Below are 17,727 nucleotides of genomic sequence, written 5' to 3' on the forward strand. Positions count from 1 at the left end.
AAACAAATGGTTTTATCTTGATATAATTTGCCTACATGTTTGTATTATTGATGATTATGTGACATTACAGATGTGGTTGTTAAAATACTATGCATGTGGGTTTTTTCAGAGAACAATGGCTGTACTTGGAATCATTATTCAAAACAGAAGGCGTGTGAATCTAGTCCTGCAGCATAATGGTTTATCTTTTGTCCAACTGTATGCTGTTATGAAGGAAAGAGGAGCAATAAAAGTCAACAGAAATCGGGAGGGGTAAGACTGAAACCAATTAACATGTTGAATTAAGTTTCTGTATCGAGGTTTTCATTGGATCACACTGAATATATTATGCCACAGGAGCATCTTTGTAAATAATCTGAACACAAAACGTTTACTGGGGGGGGGGGGATGCCTTTTTTCTTACTAAAAAGATACTTTGTAGTGTCACTTAAACATATACTGATTGCTGTGATGGATTTTCTTCTCAAAATGCTCAAGCAAAGTTCTCAAGCATGAGCATCAATACATATTTAAGTGTGTGAATAGATACATAGAGTTCTGGCTGCACTAAAGCGCTTTGGTCTGGTCCAGTCTGTGACTATAGAGATGTAATCAAACTAAGATTCAGTACACAAAAGCTTCAGACTACAACATGATAAGGCACTGGGGAGAGAGAAAGAAAAAATAGAATGCAAGCAGGACTGTTAGTGTTGATGTGTGCCTGTTTCTGCCAAACAGAGTCCTCGTTGTAGTCTACGTATCCCATCATGCATCATCTTCCGAGCGTTCGTCACCCCTCAGCCTCTCTCGCTCTCTGTGCCGCTGGATGGCCCGCCAGATGCGGCAGAGGACTCCACCCCTGGAGCCGTTTCCCTTGTGTGTTTGTGTGAGTGGAAAATCCGTAGGTGTTCAAATATCTGAAGGCATTCACAAGTTACAACATCAACGAAAATTGGCCCTTCAATAGTTTGTTTCTATCTGTCAGTCAGTTTATAGATTATAGATCTATATATTTTTTATCGTCACGGTCATCTATATATTTGTCTTATTCCTTAATGCTGGTTTATTAACTTTTGGAATTGTGAGATGTTTATATTTTAGAATTGTTTATTTCTACTCTTTTAATTTGTTATTATGTGCAATTCCTAGTTTTGTTTTATGAACATAATGCAACACGTTTTTTTTCCTAAATTGGGATTAATAAAGTACATCTAATCTTATCTTAAAAAAGAGAAGTGTACCATACCACTTAATTTACCTTGTTTTTGACTATAATAACTTATATTATTTCACCCATCCAAAGGTGGGAAGTAGTGGAGTACAAATACTTCGTTCAAAGGTGGGCGGGAGCTTATCACCTGGATCCCGCCCACCTTAGATCCTGGTCATAAGGTGGGCGGGTGTTACCTTGGTTGGTTATTGGCTAATGGTTACACATACCAAAAAATCGTTATGACATCATATCGTTTATCCCCATTTACTTTATTATCATAAAACTGATTTTTTTGTCGTTGTGATTTATCTACTTTTATATTATTGTATTGTGCTCATCTTGATTCTTTGCACCCTATTTGAAATGCTGACCTTTGATTTACTCATTTAACACTGTAAACTAGGATATTATTTAGAATGTGCAGCAGACATAATAATAAAAAAAAATGTTAAAGGGTGGATGTGCTTTGTACATGTGGATAAGCTGAATGTTATGAAACTCAGACAAATGCATTATTAAACATCTTTGTTTTTATTAATCCTTTGACAATATAAATTACAATTCAAACTTGATGCTCTGCACCTTCAGTGTACAGTTTACTACCTGTTTATAAAACACACGATCTTATATAATAAGATGTAATATAATAATTTAACAAATTGACATGATAATTTACTTCGGTGTACGAAAGCTTTTAAATATTAGTTATATCCTTCATACAGTAACTTCCGTATACAGCTCATGTGTCGTGGCCTCAGGTTCGGTTTGCTATGATCTTACGGATCTTCTTCCTCCTTTCTTCTTCCTCCTTTCACTGCAGAGAAGAATGAAAAAACAATATTATTTTAGTTCAATATTCGGTAAGAGACAAATATACTCACTCCACACATTTCATCAATCTCTGAGTATGGATTCTTGAAGGGTCAGCACACACAAACCTTCCTGGGAGCTGGAATCTGTGAAAAAAAAGTGAAGACTTCATCAAACACGAGACGCATGAATGCAGTTCACCAGAAAACCAGGTCCTTTCCAGGTTGTGTATTAACCTGTTAGTGTCTCTATACTCTACATATTGCAACAGTTACATATGGGTGTGAATCCTGCAGCACATAATGATTGATTTTGAGTCATCTAACTGGACTGGAAAGACAAGCGAGAAGTCGGTGCACCTGGGATTCACCAGCTAACCCGCTAATGCTTTGTTAAGTCACGTCTCGGGCCTATCCTCTAATGTGTGACCTTAAATAACCAGGATTTATTAGCTTAAACTGTTTTACGTCTTCAATAAAGCCCATTTTGAACAAGGTAAAACATCTTAACACATACTGTTAGGTTGTTTAGTGGTTAACATAAATAATAAAGAAAGCAAAATCAATGACCATGTTAACTGCAGTTTGAATCTAAAATACATTGCTCATCTGAAAGAAGGATATGTTTAATGAAAAAAAAGATATAAGATATACCATTTAAAATTCCACTCTCTAGAGTGTTTGCTTGTTTATATCTTCCAATCATCTCCTTTTCAAAAAAAATGTCAGACACCCAAACTTTTTTTACTTAGGTCCACTGTCACTATTTCTAAGTAGGGCCACAATGATTTGTCAATTAACTGATTATCAGATGAAATAAAAAATACTTTTAGGTCATAAAGCAAACAAGCCAACGATTAACAACTCAAGACAGCAATTAAATATGTTACGTTATTTGACACATCACCTTGGTATGTAGCATAATGTCATAGGGATAATTCAATTTAGAAACATGTCAGCAGATGAATTAATACTAACATTTATTGTGCTATTGCACCTTTTGTCCATAACTTTATGTTGTAATATCCATTTGAGACTGTTGTCACTGACTTGCTCCCTGTTTTGCTCCCTCATTTACTCACATAATAGCGTTGATGTCATAGGAAGTTTTAATGTTCTGGACGGTGTAGCCGAGCAGCCGTTGGCATGGCAATCGAAGACTGCTGTAACTCAGGCAGCAGCTCGCTGCAAACACATTGTGAACAAAAATACATTTTACAATTTTTTCTACAAGTTAAATAATTAGCTTTTTAACCTTGATTTTACCCTGAAACATACAATGGTAAATCTGCCTGTTTTCAGAGCTTTAGGATTTGCAGGTACGTAGTCCAACATTTTGGAAATGCATGTGTCTATAATAAGAACATGAATCCACGAGGATGTCAGCAATCTTCTGGGAGCCATCAGGGAAGTAGTATGGTGAGAGTCTGGCAGGACCGCAGACACAGGTTCAGCCACGACTCGAAGTCCAGGACTCAGATCCAGTGCTCAGGATAGAGGATCCAGGACACACGACCACAGCAACAGGATTAGCCTCGACTCAGGATCCCGGCGTATATATGGACACACAAAAGAGATTTGGGAGAAACTGGGTTAATCGGAACATGAGAGTACACAGGTACAAACAGCCAGAAATACGGAGTAAGGCGCCCCCCCCCAAATAAATACACATTTAGACACCTTCCTTAGGCAGTGTGTTTGTACCGGGGACAGGAGACACCCCCTTTTATTTCATTTTATTTATTAATTATTTGTTTGTATTTGGTGGTTTGTGTTCCAGCTTTCGATCAGCAACTATATATCCATAATCCAACAGTTAAAGGAAATACAACTAATGTGTTGTGTTATATTAGCTGTTCAATTGACCACATACAGTATGGTGCTCTTAGTTTCCATACCTGCTGTGTTTTACGAGCGACTTATCAAGTCTTGGCAAACGGCATAAAACACGATTAAACATGATAGTATATAAAACCATGCTCGTATCTACAACCTATAGAAACGCAACACGGCATCAGTTTAGACGTAATTCTGTCCTCCTGCTTACCGCATCATTTATGAGAAAACATTTCATAACATTAACACAACATATTCGAGGTGGTTTTAAATAACATATCCGTATTCATTTATTTCTCCATGTTATGTTTTTGTGTGCACTGAGGAGTCTCAAACAGACGTTTGTTAAATCATTTTAAGATTGGCTTTAATCAATTTGTGAAAATGAATTCTTCATATATGATAAATGAGAGGTAACATTTTATTTATGGTATTATTTCCACATATTTCTCTCCATTCTTCCTTCTGCCAACGGTTTCGCAGTTTGTCGTCTCTCTCGTTTTTGTGCTTAGTGCGTACGTATGGGTTAGAGTTTGCGTGGAGGGCCGCACATTTTCCCGTCAAGTTAGTATTTTATAAATCGCAAACATTGCGTAGAAACTGGCGTACGCCATTTTTTGAGCGTATATCCCTTTATAAATGAGGCCCCTGGAGCGAGTAGTCTACTCCCAGATGCAGTCGTTTTTAACCACGCATGGCATCCACGAAAAGTTTCAGTCTGGCTTCAAGTCTGGCCTCTCCTCTGCCAAAGCCCCTCTTACCTGTGTGGTTCCCCAAGGCTCAATTCTGGGCCCCATCTTTTTACTAGGTTTAATTCTCACAAAACATGATATCCCCTTCTATTGTTACGCTGATGATGTACAGATCTATCTGCCTCTCAATCAAAATGCCAACTCACTACAGCAGTTGATGGACTGCTTAACAGAGATTAAATCCTGGCTGAGCCAAAACTTCCTCACCCTCAACGAGAGCAAGACTGAGGTCATCTTTTTTGGACCCCAACCTCCAGTCTCCCCGGTTGATATTCTGGGCTCCCTCAATAAAAACATCCTCCCCTCTGTCATGAACCTTGAACTGACCTTCAATCTACCGATGCTGTAAAATGCATTATCTCTTCGATTTACACACGGCATCTATTGCACGTCTGTCCGTCCTGGGAGAGGGATCCCTCCTCTGTTGCTCTCCCTGAGGTTTCTCCCATTTTTTCCCTTTAAACTGTGGGTTTTCTCCGGAAGTTTTTCCTTGTACGATGTGAGGGTCTAAGGATAGAGGGTGTCGTTTTTCTCACACTGATATTCTGAACAAACTGTGCTGTTATATTAGCTGTAAAGTGTCTCTACTGTAGGCTATTCTTATTATATGTACAGCACTTTGGCTCGACCAAAAATCCTTTATAAATGTGCTATATAAATAAAACTTGATTTGATTTGATATGACTGATCTAATTAAGGCTGTGTATACGTTCCTCAAAGCAGCTTTATCAGCCCCCCACTTAGTGCCTGCCAAGCACCTCTTAACATTTAAAACCTTTTTACATTTATCTACTACTTTATCAATGTGAAAACTCCATGTGACTCTCTCGTCCAACCATATTCCCAGAAACTTAAATGTCTTCACTTTCTTTAGTTCTTGTCCATAAAGTTTTAACCTAACCTCCTCACCTATCCTTTACCTCGTAAAAACTAAAGTTTCAGTTTTTTCCACCGACAATCTAAACCCCCCATGTCAGAGACCAGCTTTTAATTTTGTTCAATATAATTTACATGTCTGCCCCTTTTCCAAATAGCTCCATCATCTGCAAAAGGTGACTTACCAATATCAGATCCTACTTGTGTATATATATCATTTATCATGATAGAAAACAAAAGAGGACTAATTACACTCCCCTGCGGGGTTCCATTCTCAACTTCATGCCTTCGAGAATATGAATTGCCAACTCTGACTCTGATGACACGGCCAAACCAAAAATCCATAATCCAATTATATACATTACCTCCCAGACCCGTAATGTCCAGTTTTATTAATAATCATTCCTTCCACATCATATCGTAAGCTTTTTCCACATCAAAGAATACAGCTACAACACACTCCTTATTCGCTTGGGCTTTCCTGACTTCAGATTCCAGGCACAACAGTTGATCTAAAGTACTCCGCCCTCTTCTAAACCCACTTTGATCTGGAGGAGTCATTCATTCATTTTTTTCAACATAGTATGTCAGCCTTTCTGTTATCATTCTTTCATAACTTTACACGAGTGCAATGTCAGAGCTATATAGCTCTGACATCGCACTCGTGTATAGTTATGGAAAGAATAGACCTATAGGTCTATAACTGCCTGGACTGGTTGGATCTTTCCGAGGTTTTCTAATAGGAATAATGACGAGAGCTCCTTCTCCTCCAGTTTCTCCTTATAACACGGCTGAGTGGAAATAGGAACACCTGGGCAGAGGCGGAGCCAGGAGCAGACCAGGTGCACAGAAAAGACAACAAAGAGGGGAGCACGTAACACAGTCAATAACTTAACATGACATACATAAATTATACATTACATTCATATGTCTCAACGAAGGTCTTCAGTATGTTTTGGACAGGTGCTGCATACAAATTCATACGTGTTTTTTTAACAATGGTGAGCTGAATTGGTTAAAAGCAAGCTACTCCATATTTTATCCATAATCTATCCTGACATTGTGGCTGAGTGTCTTCTCCCCACCACAGTAAATTATTCCCATGATAATTTCAAAGGTGGACATCATTACATAGTTAGTGTTAGGGAATAATTTGCCTGGTATTCAACCTTCGACTCAGTTCATAATTTTCTCCTCTCACTGTCTCCTTTCCCTTGGCATATAGGTCTACGGCCTTGGGTATTGCTGCTATCTCTCTTACAAATATGTTTATTATTATTTTTGAACGCAAGCCGTCATCGCCACGGAGGAGCACACAGCCTCTGTGAGCGACCGAGACAGAGAGAGAGAGAGAGAGCACACCTTTATCTATTTAATATAGCCTAGTTGTAAAAAATTAAGTAAGAAATCATTCCAATGTGTACAATAGGACAGTAAAAAAAATATGCATAAATAAAAAGAAAGAATGCTAACTAGGTAACATAAGATAAGAATAAACAAGTTTAAATCATTTGTTATTGGCTGTGATCATATTCTAAAGATGTTTGGATTATTGAAAAGTAAACAGCTCCCTTTCATATGAGTGTTGATAGCTGTATCCATCAATTAATGTTTTACTAAAAGTGCATCAGATTGATGCATTTAACAAAACTTCCCGGGGACCACCCGAGACCACCCGAGAGTATGTGAGGTCCACCCCCAAATAAAGCAGGTTAAAAATAATTAAATTGCACACATTTTATTTTAGTAAACACTGAAAACGGGTTCCCCAGACCCAAACAGCACACAAAGGTTAAAGGTAAGCATATAATAATGTTAAAATATGCTAAATATATAGACTGCAAAAAACTAAAAAAAGTAGTAAAAGTAGCTCACGAGAGGTGGGGCTTGACAAGGCCCACCTGTTCAAAGTGGGGAATGGCAGAACAAGTTTGAGAACCACTGCTGCTGGATGGCCCGCCAGATGCGGCAGAGGACTCCACCCCTGTAGAAAAGAGGTTTGTTGAGGTTGCATCATCATGAAATGCATTCCAAACAACTGCCGTTTTCCCTTGTGTGTTTGCCTGAGTGGAAAATCCGTAGGTGTTCAAATATCTGAAGGCATTCATAAGTTACAACATCAAAGAAAATTGGCCCTTCAATAGTTTGTTTTTATCTGTCAGTCAGTTTATAGATTTATAGTTCATAGATTTGTTATCTTGTTGTTATTTTAACAAAAATAGCTGTACTTTCTACTTCTTACCTTTTCAAAACAGGTTCGATACTTTAGTTTTAATCTGTGTTTAGTGGTTTAGAGTCATTGCGTGCCTGAAGAAAAGAGGTTTGTTGATAGTGATAGATTATTATACAATCTCTACATGTTTTCTTTCAGATCAGAAAAGTTACTCTTGGTAAGCCTATTTAAACTCCTCTTATCCATTTTATTTTATTCACGTTTATTTAGTTGTTCTTTTTTTTTTCTTAGTTGAAAATGGTAATGCGGCCGAATCTCGGATATAATATATCCCCAATTCGGCTGTTGATTTAAAACTTCTTGATGTCAAAAACAATACAGATTGGTACAGAAGTATCTTTGTAACGTAGCATTGCGCAACAAGTTTAATATAAATGTTCCCACCATGAATGTTGCATTTTGTGTTTTTTCTTTTTAGATGGTAAAAATTCTGGACAGTTTTCAACCTAGACACCTTCCATATTGCAGCAATCCCAAAAATATGCACCTGTGCTGCGAAAAGGAATGACTTATCTCTAAAGCATGTGTATATACATTCAGATGGCCTAGCCTTGTAGACTTGAGAAGAACGCCCCTAAATTCCATATGACCATGTAAAACTAGATTCTGCACACATACCGTCATTTCCGTCTACCCCCTTCTCTTTCAGCAAATCAGTGAGCTCCTTGTCCGGCTCGTGGTCCGCTGGGATGTGGAATATGGAGGGAGGTGAAATGTCTGTAAGGAAACAGAGAGTTAGAGAGGAAGAAAAACAAACAGAAGGATAATACAGTATGTCAACGTATTTACCTGGTGGTCTGTGTCTGACTCGGACCATCTCCAGGTCGTGTGCTCTCTGCTGCAGTGTGGCCTTCAGGACCTGCTGGTACTCCTTCTCCTTCTGCAGCAGCTGATCCAGCAACCTGCAGCAAAGAAAGACATGTATTAAGATCTACAGTAGATCTCACAGGCAGTATGAAAGGCTGAGATACATCAAATAACTGTCAAAAAGATAGGAACTTGTTAATCATACTATATTACTAGAGAAGCAAAATTACACTACAATTGGTGAGGCCCTGTGCGTAAAAACAAGCTAATGAAAAAATGCCATTAACTGGCCATAATAATAATATCTACACATGTTTAAGAGAAAAGTCTCTATGCAGAATGTTCCACATTGTAAAGGATGTTGACTGTGAATAAGTAGAGCTACGTGCACCATGATCTCAGAGTAAAAAAGCCTGAATAAAAATGGAAAACTACTGCAACCAGGAAATAAGAACTGAACATGTCGCGATAAAAACAGGCTAGAAACCAGGTAGGTATGTTAAAATAAAAGAACATTAAACAGACATCTAAAGGTTTTTACAAAAGCAGCAACATCCTTCATGGGGTCTCCAAACAAGAAATATAAAGAGAACTTTTGGTTCTCGAACATGAATGGGAATCTTAAGTAATGCATTGCTGATAATAACATCATGTATTTCAAATGAAAAAATATTATTTTTCAGTGTTATTTTTTGCAAAGACAACATCATCATTTCTTAATGTTAAACAATCTTTATGAGCCTTAGCATTGTACTGCATCATTGTTTTATCAACGCTTTTATCCAGCACTACTGACACGTTCCTGCTGTGTCATCATCACTCCAGCCTTGTCACATGATTGATACTAGTTGGGTTGCATCATCATGAAATGCTTTCCAAACAACTGCCGTTTTCCCTTGTGTGTTTGCGTGAGTAGGAAAATCCGTAGGTGTTCAAATATCTGAAGGGAACACACAAGTTACAACATCAAAGGAAATTGGCCCTTGAATAGTTTTTTTTTATCTGTCAGTCAGTTTATAGATTTATAGATTTTTTATCTTCACGGTCATCTATATATATTTGTATTACTCCCTAGTGCTGGTTTATTAATTTCTATTTTGAGATGTTTCTATTTTAGAATTGTTTACTCCTACTCTAATTTGTTATTTTGTGCTATTCCTTGTTTTGTGTTATGCTGCTACAACACGTTTTTTTTTCTTAAATTGGGATTAATAAAGTACATTGTATCTTTCTAAATAAAACTGCACCATACCACTTTATTTACCTTGTTTTTGATTGTGTATAAAACACCTTGTATTATTTAACCCATCTACAAGCTAATGTCAGAGGTCGGAAGTATTGAAGTACAAATACTTTGTTACTGTACTTATGTAACATTTTCTGGTATCAGTATTTTAATCCACTACTTATTTTTCTGACGACTTTTTACTTTGACTTCTTACATTTTTAACACAAATACCTGTACTTTCTACTTCTTACATGTTCAAAACAGGCTTGTTACTTTAGTTTTAATCTGCGTTTGGCGGTGTGATCATCATTATTTAGAGTCATTGCGTGCCTATAGATTTTAACATGATTCGTGTATCCATCATTTCCTGGTCTTCTCTAGAGAAGAGGGGCCAATGAGAACGTCATTTTGCCGTTGTTCAGCAGCGAAACAATCATGAGCTAACAATGACATTATTGTTATATTAAAGATCACCTATTATGCAAAATCCACTTTTTTCAAGTCTTTCATATAAACATACACATCCCCTCTGTGTAAAGAGATTCTGAAAGTTTCAGGAACAAAGACCCCCTCTCGTTTTTTCCTGATCCATTTATATAAAACCTTTCTGAAAATGAGCTGATCAGATTTTGGCCACTTTATGATGTCATAACGTTTTTTTGGCTTGTGTAACTATTAGCCAATCACCAACCAAGGTAACACCTGCCCACCCTATCACCTGAATCCCCTCCTAGAGCACCATTATGTTATTCTTAACCAAATATCACTCAAAGGGGCTTGGGGAGTGGCTCCTTACTTTCATCTAAAGTAACAGACAGAGAATCAGCACTTTTGAAACAGGGCTGAAACAGAGGGGTTTATGGGATAAAATGCATAATCTGTTTGGTATCTCGAGGCAAACACTTCAGAGACATGTTTTGTATCTGAGACCTATAATATATTGATGAAAAACAGTATAATAGGAGACCTTTAATATAAAGTGAGGTCAGTTACTCTTTAGAACAGTTGGTAGTGATGGGTACTTTTTATTTAAGTACATTTCGAAGCCCATACTTCTTTACTGTTACTTGAGTAAAGACATGTTGTCAGTACTTCTACTTTTACCAGAGTATTTTTAAACACGAGTATCTGTACTTCGACTTGAGTAAAGGATGTGTTTACTTTTGCCATCTCTACAGCCATCTACTGTATATGTTGTGTGTTTTTGCATGTACCGGTTGGTCTCGTGTTTGAGGCTCCTGGGAGTGGGTGGAGTTTATGGTGCTGGCTGCAGATTGTGCGGGGTCAGCTGTCGTCACGGGGTTTTCAGTCTGAGAAGCTAAAACGGGACCAAACTCTGCTTCCTCTTCATCCACTTCATCTTCCTTCTCTGCTCCCTTGCACTCTGACGCTGGACCAAAGTGGGTCTGCAGCTCTGTCAAAGGCATGTGTGGTACTGTAAATGCAGTAATTATAATATTATATAAAGACAGAAAGTGATGAGATGTAATATTCTGAATATGTCCACTAGGTGGCAGCAGAGGCTCAGGCCAGGCTTGCACCGTTCGGCGGATGATGTTATACATGGCAAACATCCAGTTGGGTTTAATATGATGGTTCCTTAGGACTTTGTTAACCTGAGAACATCACACACAAACAATCAAGAGTCAAATAATCTGTAATCGTATTAAAAAACATTTAGAGAAATCTGATGTAAAATATATGCATCGATGTTTAGAAGGAATTATGTAACAGGTGAGGACGTAAGTCACTTTTCATGATCATCTTGGATTAACTGCATCATCAAGGTTCATAGGAAGTGCTGGAGTCATATTATAGACCCTCCAGAAAAACGCGGGCAAAAATCCCTGATTATGCGGGCTAAAATCCTTGATTATGCGATTAAACATGCAGGGTTTTTATGTGATTTTATGCGGTGAAATTGCGAAATATGCGGAAAGTTGCGAAAAAGAATAGATTTTTTTTTGAAATATTGGGCTGTCTTATTTATTGTCTCTCACACAAAACCTGCCACTAACGTTAAACCCCTTTCCTATTCAATTAAACACAGTCAATGTTTATTTATTGTAAAAGCAATTGGGCTATTTTACACACACACACACACACACACACACACACACACACACACACACGCACGCACGCACGCACGCACGCACACACACACACACACACACACACACACACACACACACACACACACACACACACTAGGGGTTTCACCAACTAATCGACTACCTTTACCCAGGGTCGGCGTCATGGGTGGGCATTTGCGGGCCATGCCCCCCCAAATGAGTCACTGTGCCCCCCCTGCCAGGCCAGGCAAGCCCTGCCACTTTGTCGTTTTTTAAATTAATTTTTTTATCATATTATAAGTGAAAACGTTTCCACTAAATCTTTTTTGTGTGAAATAAATCAGAAATAAAGAATATAAATAAAAAACACAGCCTGAGGTGTGCTCACTGGTGATTGGTGTTTTTCTTGACCAATGACCCCGGCCTTTGATTTGTTGTTATTAATTCAAAAAATGCGCGCATAATTAGCAAGTCAGTGAGACGAAGCTAATGCTCGGACTGTCGGACAGTAATAAAGTAATGGATATACGTAAATGGCTGCAAGGTGCAGCTGCTACACGGCCTCCTCCAACTCCTCCACCTCCTGAAAACGAAGGGAATAATGCACCCATCTCCAGCATCGCCGGCGGCACCACCTCTGAAGAGCTGGAGCCGTGCTCTTCGACCAGCCAACCTGCTAGCCAAGCCCATCCACCTGCTGCGGCTAACGTTAGCGCTGGAATTCAACAACCCATAGATGATCTTGGAACTGATCAGCCCAAACAAATCTTCTTAAAACAGTACCCTTACAGCATCCTCACTGGCAGGAGGCGTTCGTTTGTCTCTGCTTGGTATCACAACCGAGACTGGCTTGAATACAGTGTCAAGGCCGATGCTGCATTTGGTTTCTGCTGTCGGCAGTCTAGCAAAACCCGGAGAATGGATGCATTTATGTCTGTTGGCTTCCGTAACTGGAAAAATACGGTGGAGAGAGACAAGGGATTTCAGAAACATGCAAATTCAAAGGAGCATCTCTCTTGCTATGCAATGTGGAAGGAGCGAGAGGCGTGCCAGCACTGGAAAGGAGATTTCTACACTTGTTAACGCAGACCAACTACGAAAAAACAGGTATTATATCTCCTCTCTTATTGATTTCTGGTGGAAAACCAGCTGCCTTTACGAGGGAAGATAGAGGCTTTTGATAACATGTCAGAGGGGGCCAGTGGCCTTTTCCTCTCCCTGCTGGACTATACGATAAAAAAGACCCCAAATTGGCTGATGTAGTGAAATCAATCCCTCGAAACGCCACTTACACTTGTCACGAAATGCAAAATGAACTCATAAGTACACTCAGCAATGTGGTGACTGAGGCAATAGTGGAGGAAATAGGAGACTCCTTTTACACACTGAAAGTAGATGGAACCCGACCAATAATTTCACCATATATGTAAATAATCTCTAATAATTTATCAAAGGCTGCTTTCCATTTTTATGCAGATGATACTGTTATTTATTGTTCATCCTCTTCTATAGAGCAAAGTCTTGATTTCCTCCAGTCTGCCTTTGATGTTATTCCATCTAATTTATCTCAACTCAAGTTAGTATTAAATGCAGACAAATCCAAACTCATTATATTTTCAAATGGCAAAAAGTGTACTTATTTTCTCCCCAACATTTGTACTGTTCAAGGGACTGACATTGACATTGAAAGGGTCACTACATACAAATATCTAGGTTTTATTATTGATCAGAACTTATCTTTCAAGTCACACACTGAAAATGTTGTTTTAAAATTAGGTTTCTCCTTTCAGACAAGGAAACATTTGATCTCTGTAACGTTTTTATCAGTATTGGATTCTGGCGATCTGCTTTACATGAATGCCTCTAACCAGTGCCTAAAGACTTTGGATACTGTGTACCATTGCATTGTGCATTACGTTTTATATTGTGAGTTTGGAATAAATATGCACTTTATGAAAATTATTAGTTGGTTACTGTTAGTAAAAACAGTAAGGTTAATAGCCTACTGGATGTTTGTTTTGCTAGTGGATCGCCAGGCCCTCTGACCTGATCTGTGGAGTCTCAGCTGTTCATATGAACAGGGCTCGACATTATAAATGGCCCGCTGGCCCGGAAGCATTATTTAGACACCCCGGCCAGCATAACGTACTTTAAAATCGCCCCACAGCTGTTTGCTGCGGAGCGCAGCGCGAGCAGTCTCCGTTGAGCGGGAGCGCACTCATTCACTACAGTCAGTAGTTGGAACCGCAGTAGACAAAAGGCGGTTGCTATAGCAACACGTCATGTTTATGTGAAAAGGGGAGGGGTCAATATGACCCGCTGGCGGAAATAGGTAACAACAACAGAGGGTGCTCCATACACACTTTCAGGTGTGTGTGTGTGTGTGTGTGTGTGTGTGTGTGTGTGTGTGTGTGTGTGTGTGTGTGTGTGTGTGTGTGTGTGTGTGTGTGTGTGTGTGTGTGTGTGTGTGTGTGTGTGTGTGTGTGTGTGTGTGTGTGTGTGTGTGTGAGAGAGAGAGGAGAGAGAGAGAGATGAGAGAGAGAGAGAGAGAGAGAGAGAGAGAGAGAGAGAGAGAGAGAGAGAGAGAGAAGAGAGAGAGAGAGAGAGAGAGAGAGAGAGAGAGAGAGAGAGAGAGAGAGATCATGGTTTTCCAAAAACGCCCCAGATGTCAGGAGAACAAATACCAGTTTACCATAAATAATCATATCATCGAACATAGTATGAGTTACACCTACCTCGGTTTAACCATAACAGCATCAGGAAGTTTCAACATGGCAGTGAATGCACTCAAAGAAAAAGCCAGAAGAGCTCTAAATGCAATTAAGAGAACATTTTATAATGTCCAAATTCCAATTAAAATCTGGCTCAAAATCTTTGATAGTGTGATCCAGCCCATTGCGCTGTACGGTAGTGAAGTATGGGGTCCACTTAGTCACCAGAGCTATACCCGCTGGGACAAACATCCAACAGAGTCTTTACATGCAGAATTCTGCAGATACATTTTACGTGTTCAGAGAAAAACACCAACAAATGCATGTAGAGCAGAATTAGGCAGATACCCACTGATCATTAACACTCAAAAGAGAGCACTGACATTCTTTAACCACCTTAGGTCCAGCCCCCGAGACACCCTCCACTCCAAAGCCCTCCAAAGCCAAGAGCTAACCCCAGAGAAGAGTCCCCTATGTCAGCTGGTGCTGAGGCTAGTTGCCCCCTCTCAGAGCCACTCTGACCAGTCTCTCAACAACACTGCTCTCCAAACACTAATCACAGTCAAACGCATTATAACACAATGTAAAGACAACTATTTACAACATTGGGAAGAAGAAACTAAAACCCAAAGTAGATTAGAATTTTACCTGGCTCTAAACAGAGAGTATGAGCTGGCAGAGTATCTCTCTACTGTCAGAGATAGAAAGCAGAGACAGATCCTAACCAAGTACAGGCTCAGTGACCACAAACTGGCAATCGAAACAGGAAGACTCAAAAGATCCTGGCAACCAAAAGAGAACAGAATATGTGGTCACTGTACGACAGGTGAGACTGAGACAGAGATGCACTTCCTCCTGAAATGCCAAACATTCAACGAAGTAAGGAGCATTTACTGGAACAAGTTGAACTCTGTAATCCCAGGTTTCAAGGAGGTTGATGACCTCTCAAGACTGAGAGTACTCCTAGGAGAAGGAGACAAGGCACACCTTGCTGCCCAATATGTATACACATGCCACAACCTGAGGGACAGTGAATGAGACACACACACACACACACACACAAATGTAATTGTATCACTGTATATATATATCATCAATAATATGTAAACATTTGAAATGTATGTTAATGTTGTTAATTATTTTGTATTGTGATGCTTTGGCAACATTGTTTAATTTAACTTTCATGCCAATAAAGCCCCTTTGAATTGAGAGAGAGAGAGACAGAGACAGAGAGAGAGAGAGAGAGAGAGAGAGAGAGAGAGAGAGAGAGAGAGAGATAATTGGCTTAATGAAGCGTGCAGTGCTGTGTGTGTGTGAGAGACAAGAGGCTTTACAGCAGGTGTGTGCCCCCCCGTGGTAAATGATTGCCCCCCCCATTCGATTTGTTCTGGAGCCGACCCTGCCTTTACTTTTTTTTTTTTATAAACTTTATTTTAAATTATTAAGGCAGTACATTTTATAGATATACAAGTTACATTAATAATACATACATCACATAAAGTAAAAATATATAAATAACATAAGGAGAGCACGTTTTATTTTATGCGGCTCAGTTATGTCACAGACTCAAGATGCCCCATGGCAGAGTCTGGGATTTGTCCAAGGTCTTTCTTCTCCTTAGTTCAGTAAGTATCTGTTTCATGATGGTGTTACTGCCTATTACTCTCTGGTTCAGTATCATTTTACACCTTGTCTTCCATATTTTCATACATGCGATACAAATTACCATCTGAAAAAGTTCCCTTTGCTTTATGCCCATCCCCTCATCCAGAATACAAAACATAATGGAGGCATATCTTACATTGAATACTAAACCAATGCCCCGCAGGAGCGACCACACCTCCTCAGCTCTGTAGCAGTCCATGAGGAGGTGCTGCAAGGTCTCGTCTTCCTCACAGTTAATCATGGGGCATGTTTTAGTTTTGACATAACAGCTCCATGAGACCACAGCTCTGACCGCAAGTCTGTTAACAGATATCAACCACCTCACGTCTCTCATGCTCTCCGATAATTGTTTACATTTAATTAATTTTAAAACTTCATTGCCTTCGCCAGGTGTGAGGTTTTTGTACATTATATTACCTCCATATTTAAAATCGTTAACTATTTTAAAGATTACTCTATTTGGGAGCCCGATCCAATCAATCCCTAAATGCTGAAGTTCCGTTGTGAAGTCACCATACACTAATTTATAGTAAGGTCCGTTTCTAGCGCGCCCTCTTCTTTTGTTCCATCCCATTCTTCCCTCCTCAACCCAAGGTGCTTTCCTGTGTATTGCAGCGGAGATGTTTTTTACAAAGGTAATTTGCAGTTTAATACCCAGGTCTATGGCTCCCAGGCCTCCATATTCCCTACTTTTAAACAACAAATTCCGTTTTGCAACCTCCCTGGTTGTACCCCACACCAAATTAACGCACTGTTTGTTTAATTGCACAATTATTTGCGTGGGTGGGGGGAAAATGTTTGCCAGAAAAAGGATCCTGCTAAGAATGAAAGATTTGATTATATTTATTCTTGATTTATAATTTGTATCTTTGTTCTCCCATTGTTTAACTTGTTCTTTGACTTCACTTAGTTTGTTCTCCCAATTGAGTTCGGCACAATTGTCGCTACAAATAGTTATTCCTAGTATTTTAATTTCTTTTTTCACTTGAATGTTTATGTCGCCTTTGGCAACGTCGGAGCCTATCCAAACACCTTCAGTTTTGTCGTGGTTTAATTTAGCTCCTGATGCCAATTCGTATAAGTTTAGGTGGTTTGTTAAAACATCCATTTCTTGTTGGTTTTTTATAATAACAGTGACATCGTCTGCATAGGCGATGGCAGTTATCTTGGGCGCATGGCCAACTGGAGTTCCTGATATGAGCCTGTCATTGTTTATTATTTTAATTAATGGACTTATGGCTAGCACGTACAGAGCTGCGCTTAAAGGGCAGCCCTGTTTAACCCCTCTTTCAACATTAAATGCATTTGTTAACACACCGTTCACATTTACACAAACACAAGATTTAAAATACAGACACTTAATCATGTTTATGAAGACTTCAGGAAATCCGTAGGCCTTCATCACCGACCATAAGTAATCTCTTGATAAATAGTCGAAGGCTTTTTTTTGGTCAAGTCCAATAATAAAAAAACCTTTTTCTTCTTTTGGTTTATTTATGATTTCTCTTAAAATTGATAAGTTGTCCCACATAAGGCGACCTTTTAT

The 17,727-nt window shown here is 39.1% G+C and overlaps 1 protein-coding gene and 1 long non-coding RNA gene across 9 annotated transcripts in view; both read right to left on the reverse strand.

Annotated features, from left to right (window-relative positions):
* Positions 1–17,727, reverse strand: part of map3k15 (mitogen-activated protein kinase kinase kinase 15) — a 158,340-nt gene that overhangs the window by 55,366 nt on the left and 85,247 nt on the right. For 7 of the 8 annotated variants that reach the window (XM_079661535.1, XM_079661529.1, XM_079661533.1 and 4 more), the window contains one exon: positions 8,350–8,415. In XM_079661535.1, the coding sequence (XP_079517661.1) occupies positions 8,350–8,415 (66 nt within the window). Of the gene's footprint in view, positions 1–8,119; positions 8,416–17,727 lie in introns of those variants that run through there. The other variant, XM_079661530.1, reaches the window with a different exon arrangement.
* LOC307026268 lies at positions 1,886–3,186 on the reverse strand. The gene is made up of 3 exons (XR_013804370.1): positions 3,084–3,186; positions 2,131–2,148; positions 1,886–2,006 (listed from the first exon to the last, which is right to left on the reverse strand). It is a non-coding gene; the product is annotated as an uncharacterized lncRNA (long non-coding RNA).

This window comes from Notothenia rossii (assembly GCF_949606895.1).
Source record: "Notothenia rossii genome assembly, chromosome: 12".
In the NCBI taxonomy this organism is placed as follows: domain Eukaryota; kingdom Metazoa; phylum Chordata; class Actinopteri; order Perciformes; family Nototheniidae; genus Notothenia; species Notothenia rossii.